The sequence below is a fragment of the Scomber japonicus genome, chromosome 11 (genome assembly GCF_027409825.1).
Source record: "Scomber japonicus isolate fScoJap1 chromosome 11, fScoJap1.pri, whole genome shotgun sequence".
NCBI lineage: Eukaryota > Metazoa > Chordata > Actinopteri > Scombriformes > Scombridae > Scomber > Scomber japonicus.
The window spans coordinates 21,246,830-21,264,411 of record NC_070588.1 but is presented as its reverse complement, the minus strand read 5'-3'; the positions used below and the strand labels follow the sequence as shown (position 1 = coordinate 21,264,411).

Here is a 17,582-nt window from a genome sequence, read left to right as displayed (position 1 = left end):
TCCATTAGTCATCCTTCCCACTGCCATCTGTTAGTCTGGGCATGAATTCCTGTTCTTGTGGATTTAGGGCGAGTTAATCTGTCAATGTCAAACAGCAAAAATGATTTGCTTTTGGATCCGATTGATTAACAACAGCCACCCCTGAAGCCATCGCGATCCCTGTACTCACCTCACACTCTTTTCCCTAGTTACCATGGTGATGGGGATCCCCACGGTGAAGCGGAAGGTGAAGTCATATCTGTCAGAGACGCTGCGTTCGCTTATAGACAAGCTTTCACCAGAGGAGAAACTCGACTGTGTCATCATTGTCTTTGTTGGCGAGGTGAGCTCTAAAGTTCATGTACTGTGAGTCATAACATGATGCTTCTGCACAATAAATCGCATAATGTAAGTGTGTCAAAATCTGTCTTCCTGGTGTAATCTCTGCAGACTGACGTAGACTACGTGCACAGTGTGGTTGCTGGTCTAGAGAAAGAGTAAGTGCACTTCATTGCGTTCCGATTACATTACAAGGGACCAAAATGTCACTGTGACTAAAAGCGATACCGCTGACATCACCAGCAATCTTTTCTTTTCTTTTAGGTTTTCTACAGAGTTGAATTCAGGTTTGCTGGAGGTGATTTCTCCTCCTGCCACCTATTACCCCGAACTCACCAATCTCAAAGAGACTTTTGGAGACTCCAAAGAGAGGGTCAGGTAAGAAAAAATCAGACCGGCATGACATCTGTGTCACCTTGTGTTCTCGGGCCTCTCGACATTTAATTAGGCAAAATGTGGTAGAAAATCATTATGGAGATCATGCCAATACCAGGCCTGGGAGACATGAAATAATGCATGGGAGCTGTGGTCAGGGTTGGAAAAAGTAGACGCATGAGTCAGGGGGAAAGTGGGAGGGAGCAAGCGAGTGAGCGCTTTTAGGTAGGCTGCCTAGGTACTTAGTATTCCACAGGCATTTCTCAAAGTCAGATCAAGGTCATCAGCAGCAGCAGCCTCTATCTCTTCCTCTCTGTAGAGCTCGCTCTTATCATCCTCTGTAGTTATCTCCTGTGTATAGTCAGCTAACAACTGGCTTCAACAGAAATCTGTTGATGGTGCAGTTTGTGCTGACTACTTATGCACTCAGCCTTCAGGCCCTGAAGACTCTTTTTATTTTTTTAATGCGTGTATGTGGGTGTTTGTTTGCTGCACAGATGCTTCGAATGGCAATCTGAGTAGCTGGTCTTATTTAACATTAAAAGTTATTTGTATGGGTGTGTAGTGAATGGTATAGAATAAGGCTTTATACCTGCTGATCACATTCTCTTACAGCTGAAACTGCAGAACGACTCAACAACTGGCTCAGTTTGAACGCACGTCCATGCCGTCATATTTTGGTTACCTATTCACTTGAGATTAAAGCCTACTATCTCTCTCACACCTGCCCTGTGGTAGCAGCGTAATCACCTGCAGCGCTTGGTGAACAGCCATGACTCAGATTACAACAAAGGCAGATAATTCAGATCAAACAGTTAGTGTGACAGCATTGGTTCATAATTGATCAAAATTAAAAGTCTGCTTTGGAAAAGAAAGAGTGGAAGTATCTGATTTACACCGTTTTGCATCTTCTGGATGTTTTCAGAAGGTGTAACATCCCTGAGGATGCCTTTTAAATGCAGATATACAAAAATGGTGATTGAAAATGTGTTGATGATTTTTGTTTTGTTTAGATGGCGAACGAAGCAGAATCTGGACTATTCCTTCCTCATGATGTACGCTGTGAGCAAAGGGGTTTATTATGTTCAGGTACGTCTTTAGATGAATAAATAAGGGATTCCCATAGCAACCTGTTGGACACAGTTAGGCACATGTATCAGAGTTAAAACTTGTTACTAGGCAAACGCTTGTCTGCCTGTAGTTTGAGTCAGTGCTGTTTAAAACATGGTGACCACTTGGAGCAAATGTGGGTTGTTGCAGTCATTCATCAAAGTCAGGGTTATTGTTTTCAGACCAGAGATACTTATTCTACATCTCTGATCTGTCTCTTTTGGGCTAAACTATGTGTCCAACTTTGGAAATGTTTATATAAATGTCTACTCTGAGCAGATTTGGAACCAGCCACTCATGGTTTGGGTTTAACTGTGTTGTCAATCTTTCATCTTTCTGTCTAATGTAAGGGGTGTGTCATTTCCATTCTCTGCTTTCACATGGAGGAAAGAGGTATTTTCTGTCTGACATCTACACAGCTACTCTACTCCAGTGTAGCTACAGCAGTGTTTCCTAGCTCCCTTCAAAGTGATGTCCCTTTTGAACATAGAGGAGTCTCCCTTCTGTTTCTCACCCTCTCCTTTAAAAATAAAGCCTGACTCTTACAGTTTTCTCCTGTTTCACATTCAGCTCTTTCTGTGCCTCTGTTCCTTTAGTTGGAGGATGACATTGTGGCCAAGCCCAACTACTTTGCTACTATGAAGAACTTTGCCCTCCAGCTGTCATCAGAGGACTGGATGATCCTGGAGTTCTCCCAGCTGGGCTTCATCGGTATGAACCATTACACACCTGATCAATATTTAGCATCCAGTACTAGTCTGTCTCATGAAGTAAGTTCTGTATAGAGAGCTCATGGTAAAACCAGACAATGGTATTCCTGACTAAATGTTCAATCTGAAGTGGTTATTAACTCAGAACTTTACATTCCATATATCAAAGCATTCACACATTAAAGACTGGAAGATCTGTAGAAAAAAAGATGGATATTTTTTATCACCATTTGGAAATGTGGTTATATATTGCAAGTAAATATGATTTTAGCTGGGAAAACAAATCTAAATTAAGAACACAACTACAACATGTAAATGAGGAATGTGTACATCTCTAGTCCAAGTGCTAATTATGGTTCCTCTCAGAGTCCATTTGTCAGTGATAAACTAGATCTGTCTCCTATCACAATTTAGATTTAATTCTAACTGGTTAATGTTATACATTTTTTAGCCTTACTAAACAAGTCTAATTTTACTTATACACACATTTGAGTTCAAATTTATATGAATCTGGTGTCATCATTGAAAGCCAAGTGTAACTCGACAGCTATCTCTACTCCTAGTTTCAGTTTTAATAAACCAGTTGTTACCAGAATTACAAAGTTGAAAAGCAAGTCTAGTGTTTCTAAGTCTGTGTCTCTAAGCAGCTTTTCTTGCTCTATTTCCATTGAAGCTTTTATATTTATTATTTTCATCATTCATCTGAAAGACATTTTTTTTGTTTGTATGGAGTTCAACAGTGGATTGTTTTAATGTAGTTTATTAATGGCCTCCTCGAGGGCAGGGTTAGGGTTAGGGTTGGTCTGCTGTTGTGAACATTTTGCTGACATTCTGTTATCTTCCAGCAAAGCACTAAAATACAAGTTGTTTTCTGTGGGGGGTTTTTTGTGGATGTGTCGAAATATTAAAATCTTGAAACATAGACTACTTTTTTGCTGTGAAATCAAATTTGAATTAAGTCTCTATCTTTTAAAGTGTCTCTAATTTTAGATAGACATCCACAAGAGGGTGCTACTTTATTTACAGTGTTGCAACAGGTCCCATAAGCTCTATTAATGGTTTAATAATCTCTTTACAAATAATGAGTTCTTAGTGAGCTTCTTTGCAGCATCAATGAACTTCACTTGCCCCTCTTATTCTGTTTCCTACAGGAAAAATGTTCCAGGCTCCGGACCTAAACCTCATTGTGGAGTTCATCTTTATGTTTTATAAAGAGAAACCCATCGACTGGCTGCTGGATCATATTCTGTGGGTCAAAGTCTGCAATCCTGAGAAAGATGCGGTATGTGCAGTACTGTAGTTACTGTGTGGGTATGAGTGTCTTTGTATGGGAAATGACTCTCATCTTTCCTCCTTTTTTGTACTCTTCTTCTTTTTTTCAGAAACACTGCGAGCGACAGAAGTCCAGCCTACGTGTGCGGTTCAGACCCTCCTTATTTCAACATGTCGGACTCCATTCTTCTCTCGCTGGAAAGATCCAAAAACTCACAGTGAGTCTTACACCCTCACAGTCATTTATTTGCCACATCGGTTGAATCTTTCTCCAATGTAGAAACATCCGGCTGTTTTCCGCAGGACAAAGACTTCCTGAAGCCGCTGCTCCACAAGATGCATGTGAATCCCCCAGCAGAGGTTTCCACTTCAATGAAGGTATCACTCCAGAGCTCTAATAAAATGCATTTGCTCTCATTCTACAGTGTACAGTTATGCATGTAACATCTATTATTTATTTACACATGGAATTGACAAGTGAAGTATGTCTCTTCAGGGATAGAGCGCCACTATGAAAATAAATGCATGTGTTTTGTGTCACGCAGGTATATCAGGGTCACACGCTGGAGAAAACATACTTGGGAGAGGACTTCTTCTGGGCCATCACTCCTACCACAGGAGACTATGTCCTCTTTAAATTTGACAGACCTGTTAGCATAGAGAGGTAAACAAGGGCTTCATGCTTCTGCTTCTGTGAAGGTTTTGTTTGTGCCCAAATAATATGGTGAGCATGAAAAGCACAGCCCAACCCCAGCATTTGCATATATAGACAATGCGAAGTCTCTTTCACTTGTTTCCGCCTGCTGCCTGCTACAGTATGTGTGAGTCTCCAGGGATCAGGGTGAGCTAATGAGAGTGCTCTAAAATAAGCATTCTCAGGCCAGCCTCCTACTCTCCATGGAGCTGTGAATAAAGATGGAGCAAGACAGTATATATAACACAAAGGGAGGTCATAGCAACAGCTGACGGTTCGGAGTAGAGTCGACCCTGAAAATGATGCTAATATTTGGTCAAGCAGAGACGTGTAATGATTGCATTCACCAGTCTTGTAAAGAGAATGATGGAATAGCGACAAGTGTGAGAGACTGTTTTCACATCATCAGTCACTCAGCAATAAGTTGCAGCTATAGGGAAAGCTGCCATCTAGTGTTCTACTGTCTGGCTCTGAAGTGTTTTGTGTCTGCGTTTGAGCGACACCAATTACACAAGCTCAGACTCTTTTAGCCTGCTGTTGAGTCGTTGTCTCATCAGCAGCTGGTCAAGAGCTACAGCATTTTTTTATGATCTGTCACTGCCTCTGTGCCCATCTCCCCTTCTAGTTGCTTAGCATTTAATACAGAGAAATGTAATGCAACCACAAATTCCAGTAATAAATATCCCTGTTTCAGATCAAATAAGGGCAGCATGATGTCTGTATAAATGAACCATGCTTTGTGAATTTGAATCATCTTCCAATTGCTTTGAAATATCTTCTCAGCTTTATACTGTCTAAAGGTAGAAGTACTGTGTTTAATGTTCATAACCTGCAGCTTTGACCTGAATATGAGATCAAAGAAACATGAGCATTAAGCTTTTATTAACTATAACATCTGAGTGGCATTAAGCCATTTAAAAAAAAAAGTCATTACCTACTTTTTTGGTTAATTCTCTACTTGTTGTCCACAAGTGATTATATGTTTTCTATCATTTGCATACCAAGAAGTGATGGAACGCTTGTCCGTGGATGGAATCTATTTAAATGTATGTTTTTGATTGGCAGGTTCCTGTTTCGCAGTGGTAACCAGGAGCACCCAGGGGACAAGATCGAGAACACCACAGTGGAAATACTGCCTGTCTCGGTAGGGAAATACACACACTCATATGCTTTGTTACCCTTCTATGGTGTGATGTGCAAATGCTTCTGATTAGATTACATTGGGCGCTTGCTCTCAGGGATGCAGTGTATTGATTATTGACTGGAATGTGAGCATGACACAATCGTTAGCTCTGCCAGAGGCAATACATTCTGACACTGTGATCCATGCTTCTATCGTGAGCATAGATGTTCAACCGCTGGTCAAAAGAGAAATTGATACCATTTTTATTTGTCTCATATCTTACTCAACCTTTCACTGTGCTCATGTTAGGAAACTGGACTGCAGACCAAAGAGAAGTACAAGCGAAGTGAAGACCGCTTTTACAGGATTGGTGAGTAAACTCGGTGTCCCAGCGCTATAGCCTGTGTGGGAGTGTGTACAGTCACACTGAAACATGTTGATCAGATTACACACTCACACTGATGGAGCCTTGATGGAGCCTTGAGGGATAGACAGTGTATATGTATACAGCATTTATGTATGCTTTCTTTGCTTTTTTTAAAATCAAATGTTTTTTATAATTATGATTTCTTTCTATAAAAACCTGGTGAAGACCGTGTATGGAAACATGTTGGTTGAAAAAGTGCATTTTCTTCCAGTAACTCTGTCAACTTTGCCATCTTGTCTTTTTACGTTCCTTTTGTTTTTGTGATTGAGCAAATATTTTCCCGGTGAAGTTGCAGTGCACTCTTCCTACAAATTTGTTCGTCATGTGTGCTTTGTGTGTATCTTTTAAAACACACAGGTCAGTTTGAAAAGGGTGTGGCAGAAGGGGCTGTGGATCCTTCCTTCAATCCTGTCTTGGCACTAAGACTTTCGGTTGTCAAAGACTCAGCTGTGTGGGCCATCCTCAGCGAAGTAAGCAAATCATACGTCCCACCTGTTCATCTCCATTTCCAGTCATACGCTGAATACCACTTAATCCAGATGCATTTATCCATTAACATGGTGTCGTTCTGCTTTCTCCCTGCAGATACATATAAAGAGGATAGCAGGCTGACTGTTGTGAAGGGGAACATGAATCATGGCCCCTGGGGGACCAAAATCTCTTAGACTGCTTACGCAGGGCCTCTGGCACCTAGCAACCGGCAGTGAAGTCATTAGAGCCCACTAGAGTTGCTCGTCTGAAGAACGCCACCTTTCTGTCCTGGCTCTTCCTAATGTACCTTGTTATTTTTCTTCTCATCGATCGATATCTCCCTTTCTTTCTGCATCCCTCCCTCACTCGTGTGCTCTTAATTCATTTGTGAGAATGTGAATACTACTGTCTAAAAAAAACAACAGCAGAGTGTGTGAAGAAATCTGCTCCCAGCTCTGCCTCTCAAAGTGACTGTGTCGTCCAGCAGCTTTGAACACAATCAGAAAACACTTGGATGAATGAGGACAAATCATCACATCTCGGGAGAACCAGTCACCTGGCCACTGGTATCGATGCTGCCAAATCTCTTTTACTCAATGCTGCCACCTATGGGCACGCTGGGGCATTGCACTAGCGCCACAGCACAGCCCGTGATGATCAAGAATGTTCAATCATCACTAATGGCCAGATGCTCTCTGTTCTCGACTGAGATGACGGAGCTTCAGATCAACACCAGCCCAAACTAAAATGTTTTTCTCACTCCGAGTATTGTCGGTCTCACTGAAATACTCCACTCGTCCTGAAACTTAGACTCAGGATGAGTTGCAAAATCCTGCCTGAAGCCAGTCGGTGACAACTTTGACCATAGGTTAGATTTTCTCGGTAACTACCCCAATCCATCAAGAAAATACGAACCATGACATCATACCTATCTCACCTCCCGTCTGACGAGCTGTGTATGACCTTGGTGTCCATTTATAGAAAAACCAATCAGACATTGCCTTGGCGTCATTTTCCTGAAGGAATATATTGTTATATTGATATATTATTACAGCTATGACGATCTATGAAGGTGACTTAATTTATTTGAAATAAATCTTTAATTTGTACAAGAGGTAAAATATATTTTTATTCTATTAAGAGATGTTTATTGTAGTTCAGAGTCTGTTTTATTTGCATACTGTTTGTGTGTGTGTCTCAAATGCTATTGTACATTTTATTTTAAATGTTACAGCTACTTCGGAAGTTGCTTTGTTAGCCGGTGTGAGTATCTCAGTTCAGTCGGCGTAACAGTTTCTTTTTACTTGAAGTCAAGCATTTCAACTAAAACGATTTTCACTGCTAAATGCTGAACGGTAGGAGAGTTGTGAATGGATTCAGTTCAAGTACTTGTGAGTCAAATTTAGAGAAACGTGCCTTAAATCCAAGTCCCTGCTCATGTCTCCGTGACATTTTTCCAATGTGTTCCCTCACACTTTTGCCTGCACTTCATTTGCTGGATATATAATAATAATCTGAAAACAACACAGTCCAGTTAGTGCTTGGATGTTAAGAACAATATATTATACTGAGTGGAAGTGGTAAAGTAGATTTTTGTGAGATTACCATGTTTAACAGTGTGCTTTGCACTGCTATTTCACTTTTTGTCACACCCTTAACCATTGTACTTAAATTTTCATCCATCTTCACATTTTAGGTGCTCATTTCACAGACTCCCTTTAACCCACCTAATGATTTATTTATTTATGTCCAATCACATATCAGTTTACTTACGGATCATTTCAGAGTGCTTCTTTCGTTGTATGATGTGGCTTAGGTTGTGTAGTACTTTCACTGATTGTAAATATATTTAGAAAAAAGCAATGAGCATCTCTCTCTCTCTTCACTCTCGCTCTTCTGCCTCACTTAATAGTTTATTGAAATTGACTTGACGTTTTAAGTGGAAGCTATTTTTAAGTGAAGCCTCACTGTCGTTTTTGAAATGTCAGTGGTTTATTCAAGGAGGTAAAGAAGTGCCTTTTGTTGGAATTGATATGAGAATGGAAGAAATGTTCCTAATCATGCTTGTTCACATGCACATTCATATTTGAGTGGTGTTTCGTTTGGTCAGAGCAGGCTCCTTCGCCCCTCGATAAAACCATCCATGGTAGAGCTGTACTTAAAAAACTGAAGTGGTTAGAACTCCTGCCTCTTGATCTTTTTTTTTTTTTCAAGTTGGGAGAAAAAGACCGTTAAAGGGTGAGGTTTTGGTAGTGGGGAAAGCCACTTACGCTTCTTCTAACTGGACCAGACTCTGACCCTTGTCCCACATCCACATACAAATGGAAACTGAATGCATGAAAACAGCATGGGCAGTCATGTGATCCCTGAAAGACAAGAACAGAAAAAAGAACTCTTCCCTAGCTTGACAACCCCATTTCCCCCCCCTCAGTTCATGTGCCTTCATCATGTACATGTGTATGCCTGCCTCTGATGATTTTGACATCATTTTTCATGGACATCTTTGAAATAAATGACAAAAGAAAAAGTTGCTAGAAGTCATTGCCATTTTTTTGCATTGAAGTTTGGTTGTACTTGCATATGTCATGTCACCTGCATCACCAGATATGATTTCAAAACACCTGTGAAAGCGTAAATATGACCTGAATATAAATGGATATTAATCTGTCTGCGTATCGAGCTCCTAAACAAACCAAACATGAAGAAAATACAACTCCCAGCATGCACTCCTTTGCGCAATGTACCACCGTTTTCCCGTCATGCCATGCGTGTAAAACATGGCCGATAGCTTTCATAACAACATTGAAATAACCGCTGACAACTAGCCAGTCATTACATGTGTAAGTTTATATTTGAACTAATTTAGGCGTTAAATAATATTCTGCACAATGCCGAAATATTACGAGGATAAAGAGGAAGATAACAGAGCCTGTTCCGGTGTCAGAGAAGACTTCAGGGCTTGTCTCCTTCAGCATGACTGCGTAGTGAAGGTAAGTGTCCGTCATTTCCCTGTATGGACGTCTGATATATGACTACAGGTCTGTGATAAGAGCAGACTACAATAGTTAGAGTTAGCACAGCAAACATGGAGAGTCATATAGTTGCAGCTCTTGTATCGAGGTTTGCTTCCTCTAACCTTTACCTGACCAGTTCTCCCTGAAACTGGAACCTGAGCCAAAACCACAACCACAAAGCACTGCAGTGTTCAATATGGGAAGCATAATAACAAAGTCAAATATATTCTGACTCGTTATCTGTTATTTGCAGGCCGGACTAGCGTGTTGTTAGATTTGTGTAACCTAAATGTTTTGCCTACGAAAACAGAAAAGGCGATTTCACTGATATTTTTCAACCGAGACCACATTAAACTAAGTACGAAAAACACTATATTTAGACAAATCATGACTAGATAACCATTAAGACTCCAGAGTCTCATTAAAAAAAAAATACAGTTTCAGATTAAGTCTTAAGTATAGTGGGTTTTCATCTGGAAAATGTGGTCTGGATGGCAGACAAAAACACTGAAATTGCCCTTTTTTATTTTCTGAAGTAAAATAAAGGTTTCATAAATCTGAAAGTCTGTTTAGATTGTGTTGAGGCTTTTGCTGTGATGTCTAACACTCTTTCATAAGCGAAAGTGGTGAAAACCAAAAACAGGTGGATCTAATATTTGCATAATTTGATGTGACACCTGATTGAATCTGGTCTAACTTGCTGACCACATTTCTATAAAATATAATGTAACCATTGCTGCTCTTTTTAAGTGATTTTACTATATCTAATGTTTATTATTTTCACAGTGTATCACTCAATTTTGCCATTTTTATCATTAAACACAACCGAAATGATTAAATATTAAATTATAACTACCCATTGAGTTGCCAAAGCTCAGTTTTTTATTTTAAAGCCCCAGTCAGTACGTGTTTGCAATTAAAATATGAGGCGCAATAGGAGTTTTTGAATCTTTCACAACTTTTGTGTGTTCATATTATTGATGTGAAAAAAAACATGGATCATCTGTGGATAAACTGATCAGTAAAATCATATTGTGTTCTGGTTGCCAGGAGTTCCTGGTTCAGACAGAACTGGAAACTCCTGATGCAGATCTGAGGTCACATCATGCTGCCTCTGAAGTAGGAGGAATCACATTATTCTTGGGAATCAACCCAGTGTATTCTAATTGTTTTCTTAATTTTTAAGGAGGGAAAGTTGCCCAGTCAGTGTTTGAAGGAAGGCAACTGCAAAGCCCTGCAGACGGCATTCTTTGAGTGCAAGAGGTCAATGGTAAGTGAGTGGTAATTACATTACATTCATAAAGGGATTAGAGACTGGCTTATTATACACCAAAGGTAGAGCTGGATATTCAAACAGAGTCACTTTGATCACAGACTGATGTTCAAACATTTGGTTGAAAGTGGAAGTCTACATTACTCTTTCCGGGAGCCTAAACCACAAAGCTAGCACAATGGGTTATCCAGTTCTCTTTGGAGAGGATTTAAGATAATTACAATTATTGATGCATTTTTAACTCAACCAAATTTCTTTTTCTCAAAGGGATTCCTGACTGTTGTTTAATGATCTTATTCCATCACTGCAGCTCAGAATAGAAATCTTATAGAAAAGAAATGACTCATCTTGCACAAATACATTTGCACTCATGTTGTAAGCTGTGCTGTGAAGACTGACCAATGTCTGTCCTTTTATCTACAGCTGGACACAAGATCAAGATTCAGAGGAAGGAAAGGATTTTGAGGAAACATGCTGCTGTTTATTGGACAACAAACTGTATATACTACTAATGATGCAGTCAATGAATGATACTGAAAGGCCAGTGTCTGTGCAGCTTCACATCCTCCTTTTGAAGGACACGTGTCAAGAAATTGGGTTGTAAAGGACCACCAAATATTGAAGAACAATGCACACTGACACACAAAAGGATTACCAACCGGTGCCGGAAAAAGCCGGAGCCATCACCGGGTGGATGACTTTCCTGGAAACAAATCAGTACATAATGTGGCATTCTGGATGAATGTGTGTGTGTGTAATGAAATAAATGATAAATGAAATGCAAATAAAGAGTTTCTATTAAAATTTTAATGAGGTGCTAGCTTGAAAACATCTCACTTAAATATAAGATTTTTTGTTATCCTACAGTTGAGGTTCACATATACAGTAGTAAGTTTTCTATAGCCGTTAATACTACAGTGTACAAAATGAATCCTTTCCTCCTTTAGTCAGTATAAACTGACAGTTTGAAGGCAGTTTCACAATGGTCTACTTGTTAAAAAGAACATGTTATAAGTAAAAACACAAAACATTTTTAGAAACATTAACATTTGTGAGTTTTCACAGAGGATCAACTCAACAGAAAATCTTCATACTGAGGTCAAATATGTGGACGGGAGAAAGAAGGAAAAACAGAAACACTGTGATCACTCGTGTTTCCTCCCTACATTCAGAGCTGTTATTTCAAAGCAGCCATCATCATCTGCTCGAACTTGTCCATGTCCACCTTCTTCATGATGACAGCCTTGTGAGTCTTCTTCAGGAGGTCCACAGTATCTACTACCATCATGCCTCTAGTGTGCGTGCCCGTTAGCTCTACGCTAACTGGATAATGGTCGCTTTCTATGATGAATGAATCGTCCACAGCGGCAGCCATGGCATATGAGTCACAGGACACCAAACCCGTGCCACCAACAAACTCCTTCTCGAAGCGCTCGCTTTTTGACGCTTCAAGGCTGTGGCGGAAGATCTGTCTCATGAAGCGAGCTTTTTGTGTGTCCTGTGCCAGCCAGGCGTCACAGAACTCCTGTAAAACCAGCAGACATGTAAACAGAGAGGCTGCAATAAATGTCTTACTTATCAGCATGATTATGTGATTTAACAAGCTTTGAGAATCTACGGTCTAGTGTTTAATAAAATCGAGCTTTACCCAGGACAGTTTGCTGTAGCAGGTAAACTCCCAGCAAGCCAAGTAGGTGGGACACTGGTAGTCGTTGAGTACGATGTAAGCTGCTTCTGGATCAGCTGCAAAATTGAACTCGGCACACACTGTGGTGTTCCCTCGAGCTGAAAAACACATACCACAGAAAACTAATGATTACACACTGAACTCCACCTTTTTTTATGTTTTTTCTTCAACTACATGCACCCTGTCACCATTCCTGGCCATTGCTAAAACACAGCATGAAGAAAAAGAAGTAGTATTTACATTCAGTGTTGCCTCCCATGATGTAGAGCCCTCGTAGTTTGCTTGGCAGAGAAGGATCCATCCTCACAGCCAAAGCCAGGTTGGTGAGCGGTGCCGTGGCAACCAGAGATACCTGGGGAAAGACACACAAACTTAAGACATGCGATCAGCACAAACACACACACACACACTTAGGACTGTCGTTGTCATCATCATATCTCTCACCTCTCCTGGGTTCTCATTGACAATCCTTATCATAGCAGACACAGCACCCTCCTTCTGAACCAGGTCTAGACCAGGAGCATTGGGGTCAGGAGCGTCTCCCAGTCCGTCCATCCCGTGGAAGTGTCCCGCATCGATACTGTTCCCTAGGATCGGTTTAGCAGCACCTTTAAACACTGGAATCTTGCACATGAGAAAAAGAGCACACCAGGTTAAACATGTACACATACCGCACAGGAAAATTCAATAATGCTGTTGTTATCGTTCAGCTTCCAAAAGATTTCTATCAATTTATGCTTCGTTGATGTAGAATTGGGCGATGTGGTGATACGTATCATCAGATAATAGAAATGGGTCTAACATCTGATTTTGACATACCATTTATAGTGAGGGGACAATATTGTTGAATCAATGTGATAAAAAACCTTGACTGACTATTATGATATATTTTGATACATAAATGGGTTAGGGTTAGAAACATTGCCTTTAATCAGGAAATATTAACACTGACATAACAAAAAGAAGCAAAGGAAAAATAATACATAAATAATAATGAATTTACTACAACAGCATAAAGATACTCCCTAACTTCACTGTGATGTTTTCAAACTGGAAGTTGGTGCAAATGAATATTTTCTCTTAAATTAAAAGGGACCACAAATTGACTTGTTAAACCAATCTGGAGATTATGAAGTACATACAACTGCTTCTACTGTACAATTTAAAGTGCTTTACTTATTTTTAAGCATTAATATAATGGGATTGATGCTCCTCTGCATCAATAAAGGGAGATCTGATTCATTGATTTGAGATTTTGATTTTTCAGAGCACCTGGCCAAAACTGTTGGGCTTTCCTTTGGTGCTAAAATGATATAACCATGACAACATAACATCTTCATCCAACTCAGCCGTGTCCGCTAAAGCTAATTAATCTATAATAGTTTTCCCATTCCTGTCTCGAGTCATGCGGTTTGAGGAACAACGACTCATTGTTGGGCAGTTTTATGAGCTGCATCCTTACATGTCACATGTTGCCAGTAAATTCCATTTCATGTCAGGCTGCACTCTTGACTTTTGAGCAAACTCATTGAAGTTGGTCAAAAACATTCACAGTATTCTTCTTGGAAGTATCACAAAATAACAGTGGACAGAAAGGTCCTGCACTCACCTCCAGTTTATTGCAGGCTTGAAGAATGCGCAGTGTGTTCTTACACACGTTCTCCACTGTGGTGTTTCCATGCACACAGGTGACACCCAGGATCTCCACGTTGGGGGCAGCCAGTCCCAACATGATGGCCTGAGCATCGTCCACCCCACAGTCCACGTCCACCAGCAGCTTCTTGCTCATCCTGGCCCCTCCAGCAGAGTTATCACAGTACATTTTCATTAGTTTTTATTTTTATTTAGTTTTTCAGTTTGCTTTTTTTATTTCAGTTTAGTTTTAGTTTTTCAGGTATTAGGAGGAAAGCTTTGATGAGTATGAAATAATGCTGACACTGAGGTAAGGTTTGCTGTGTTTCTGACAGTGAGCTTACTTTAGATGTCTCCTGCTTCTTCGTGAGAGCTTCCGAGGTGGACTTTCACATTAGTGGGATTTTCCCCTTTTAGCTGTATCCCACAAATGTTCCCCTCACTCTTCATCACGACACTTTTACTTTTATCTACTGCGGGGTCTTAGTCAAAATATTCCCATATTGGGCTGTGTATTGTTTTTTGCCTGGAACTTATTTTTCTTCTTTATAGAAAATGGTAAAATGCACGTCAAGCAGGCATCCACTCTGCTGCCATCTACTGCACCAGCCCGTTATCTCAAGCAGTCAAACAACACAACAGTAAAAATCGAGAGAGAAAACAAAACCTAAGCTGGTCTTTTCTGCAATTCAGTTTTCATTAATTATTCATTAATTTCAGTTTTAATAATTAACTGAATTATTTTTTTTACTGCTAGTTTTGGTTTTAGTCTTAGTTTTAGTTAACTATAATAACCCTGCCCTGCAGAGCACAGACGTTACTTCAGTGCTGTCCTGGCTGTTCATCTAACAGTCTGGTTTGTGTTTAATCCCTAATCTGTAAACTGAAGATGCCATTTCACTTCTAGATACAGACAGTTTTAACCTGTCAATTTTGTGACTCATCTAATAGTCATTTAACTCATTGAAGTACTTTTCACCTACCTCTTGAGTGTGATCGAGAAAAAGTGAAGTGAGTGCTGGCTGGACTTCTTCCCTTCACAGACTGGAACCAACGATGGTCAGCTGCAAATGACCTTTGAGCGGGAAGAAATGAATGAGTATGAGTGGGAGGAGTTAACAATAGGAGGCAAAAGTTATTGATAAAGCTACTTCAAGTTGACCATTGTCTTCCTGCAATTAGAATAATGAGTAGCTGGAGCAAGCCTTAATGCACCACCTGTTGGGACATTGTTTCTCAGTTTGCTCTCTCTCTCTCTCTCTCTCTCTCTCTCTCTCTCTCTCCATTAATGTCCTTTGCAAAATATATTCAAAGTGTATTTACAGAGAGGTGTATTTCTGGTGTCTATATGTCTTAGGGATTTTTTCTAATATTGAATGCAATGATTAGATGTAAAGGTGAAAAGCTTGACCATTGTGTAGTATACATGCCACCCAACATCCCTCCAAAAACTCGTCTTAAGACGAGAGAGCAGATGGTGTATGACTAATAGGAAATTACTTCTTCAAAGGGAACATTTATCTTCTTAACTTCTCATGACGGGAGTATGTTTAAATTTAGTTACAAGGCACATTTCTGTCATTTATTTACGCTGTGAGTGTGCAAGATTATTAACACGTCCTTTTATAATGGTCAACACAGCCAGCCAACAGCTAGAAAGTCAATATGTAGCAAAGGTCGTATTTATGGACTAGTTTGAGTGGGACTGTGCAGCTTCTCACCTTCCTACCGAGCTGCTGAAAACACGACATGTTGCTGCAAAACGTGGGATCATCACCTCCAGCAGACAGACTGAGGGCTGAGAGGAGGAAAGAGCTCTTACTCTGTCATCTTTTCTGTCCACTGAGATGCACTGTTCACACTGTACATAGAGTTAAAGCATCTGATAACAGGTCCGTGCCTGAAAGCAGGTTCAACAAACTGGGTCTGACCCTGAACCCTGAACTGATGCACCCCAGCGACATTAAGTTCATTTAATATTCAACATTCATTTGACTTTCAAAATACAAACTATTATGTGCTTCAACCATTTGAGTGAATGATGCCAAACCAACTGTATAGCATACAGACTAATATCTCTCATGTGCCACAAGGATTCTTTTTCAAATAAATAAATAACCTTATTATGCTCCCTGACCCTTTGATCTCAGGATGTCAAACCAATTGTAAAACATACAGAATAATATCCCTCATGTGCCACAAGGCTTATTTTACACATATGTTCGTAATTTTGTTTACAATTAGGGAGCCTTCAGTATGTTATACAGTTGGTTTGACATCCTGAGGTCAAAGGGTCAAGGAGCATAATAAGGTTATTTATTTATTTTAATTGTAAAAAATTGACGAAACGATATGTTTGAAAAATAAGCTTTGTGGCACATGAGAGATATTATTCGGTTTGACATCATTCACTCAAATGACTGAAGCGCATAATAGGTTTGTATTTTGAATGTCAAATGAATGTTGAATATTAAACTAACTTAATGTCGGCATGAACCCCTGATGGGAACTCAGAGTTACTGGTGCCAGAACAGCTGGTCAGACATAGTTCAATGTACACACTGATTATCTTTAGCTCGCAATCTGATCCAGATAATGTGTTTGACGATTTGCTCATGAAAAGGCGTTTAGATTTAAATACAGTAAACTTTAAATGTCTCAAAAGTATTTGTGTCGTGGCTCAACAGCATTCAGTGATGCTGCTCGATCCTTCTCACTCAGAAATATTAATATAGGAATCTCCAATATCATAAGAATGATGGTCCGTCAGTGCGACCGATCACATCATGAGTGATAGATAATTATTAACTGATCCAATCTGAGTGTGTCTAAAGTAATGCGTGCATAGAGTTATTATACTATCCCCTACCCCCAAAAGCAAGATCGCGACTCAATTATTGCCCCCATCCTGCACAAACATCTGCCACGCTTCATTTGCATGCAAAGATCCACCATAATCACCACTGACTGCAGTTGAAACACTGAAGTGAAGCCTGCATATACACTTACAAGTGGTGCAGACATAAGAAAACTACTAGACTCAATCAATACCTTTACACCGTTTTCCACGAGTGTCAACGTCTTAATATCCAGGGGTGTACCAATGTCACTATGTAGTAACCATACAGTCTATGGTAGTAACACATAGCCTCAGTCAAGCACGATTAGTTTGGCTTTCAAACATCCCGCCCCTGTGTCACACGCCAACAAACAGCTGGACGATTAAAGATTGTGAATATCTGCTATAAAGTCCGTAAAGTCACAACCAACTGCGATGTGAAGCTCAGATGATAATTAAACCAGCTTGCTGTGAAAATAAAGAGACAACAGGACAGACTTGCTTACAGCTTACAGATGGGTTTACCGCCGACTAGTGGGCTGGAGTGTGGAGGACATCAGTAACAAATGTAAACTTGCAAGAATTATGATGTTGGAGGTGGTGATTGTGCACTTTAAATAGTGTGTTCCCTGTTCTA

At 40.0% G+C, this 17,582-nt stretch overlaps 3 protein-coding genes across 5 annotated transcripts in view; 2 read left to right on the top strand and 1 right to left on the bottom strand.

The window, feature by feature from the left end:
* The window catches only part of mgat4a (alpha-1,3-mannosyl-glycoprotein 4-beta-N-acetylglucosaminyltransferase A), a 34,683-nt gene extending 25,673 nt beyond the window's left edge, over positions 1 to 9,010 (top strand). For both annotated transcript variants that reach the window (XM_053328963.1, XM_053328962.1), the window contains 13 exons: positions 189 to 322; positions 430 to 476; positions 583 to 696; positions 1,707 to 1,782; positions 2,400 to 2,514; positions 3,665 to 3,795; positions 3,896 to 4,003; positions 4,089 to 4,163; positions 4,331 to 4,449; positions 5,545 to 5,623; positions 5,912 to 5,972; positions 6,387 to 6,499; positions 6,615 to 9,010. In XM_053328963.1, coding sequence (XP_053184938.1) covers positions 189 to 322; positions 430 to 476; positions 583 to 696; positions 1,707 to 1,782; positions 2,400 to 2,514; positions 3,665 to 3,795; positions 3,896 to 4,003; positions 4,089 to 4,163; positions 4,331 to 4,449; positions 5,545 to 5,623; positions 5,912 to 5,972; positions 6,387 to 6,499; positions 6,615 to 6,641 — 1,199 coding nt within the window. In that variant the 3' untranslated portion in view covers positions 6,642 to 9,010. The remainder of the gene's footprint in view (positions 1 to 188; positions 323 to 429; positions 477 to 582; positions 697 to 1,706; positions 1,783 to 2,399; positions 2,515 to 3,664; positions 3,796 to 3,895; positions 4,004 to 4,088; positions 4,164 to 4,330; positions 4,450 to 5,544; positions 5,624 to 5,911; positions 5,973 to 6,386; positions 6,500 to 6,614) is intronic.
* A 274-nt stretch (positions 9,011 to 9,284) lies between these two features.
* LOC128368201 (cytochrome c oxidase assembly factor 5) lies at positions 9,285 to 11,562 on the top strand. The gene is made up of 3 exons (XM_053328974.1): positions 9,285 to 9,490; positions 10,701 to 10,784; positions 11,211 to 11,562. The coding sequence occupies exons 1-3, from the start codon at positions 9,389 to 9,391 to the stop codon at positions 11,250 to 11,252; spliced, it is 228 nt and encodes a 75-aa protein (XP_053184949.1). The 5' UTR covers positions 9,285 to 9,388; the 3' UTR covers positions 11,253 to 11,562.
* Positions 11,563 to 11,602: 40 nt separating this feature from the next.
* On the bottom strand, positions 11,603 to 17,352 carry si:dkey-4e7.3 (uncharacterized protein LOC402865 homolog). Of its 2 annotated transcripts, XM_053328966.1 has the most exons (8): positions 17,158 to 17,164; positions 15,828 to 15,904; positions 15,090 to 15,181; positions 14,084 to 14,271; positions 12,919 to 13,098; positions 12,715 to 12,826; positions 12,436 to 12,572; positions 11,603 to 12,312 (listed from the first exon to the last, which is right to left on the bottom strand). In XM_053328966.1, exons 2-8 carry the CDS (start codon positions 15,878 to 15,880, stop codon positions 11,965 to 11,967), a joined length of 1,110 nt encoding a protein of 369 aa, XP_053184941.1. In that variant the 5' UTR covers positions 15,881 to 15,904; positions 17,158 to 17,164; the 3' UTR covers positions 11,603 to 11,964. The 2 variants fall into 2 exon arrangements, with proteins under 2 accessions (XP_053184941.1, XP_053184942.1); XM_053328967.1 differs by lacking the exon at positions 15,828 to 15,904 and having other exon boundaries at positions 11,605 to 12,312; positions 17,158 to 17,352.
* Between the last annotated feature and the right edge of the window lie 230 nt (positions 17,353 to 17,582).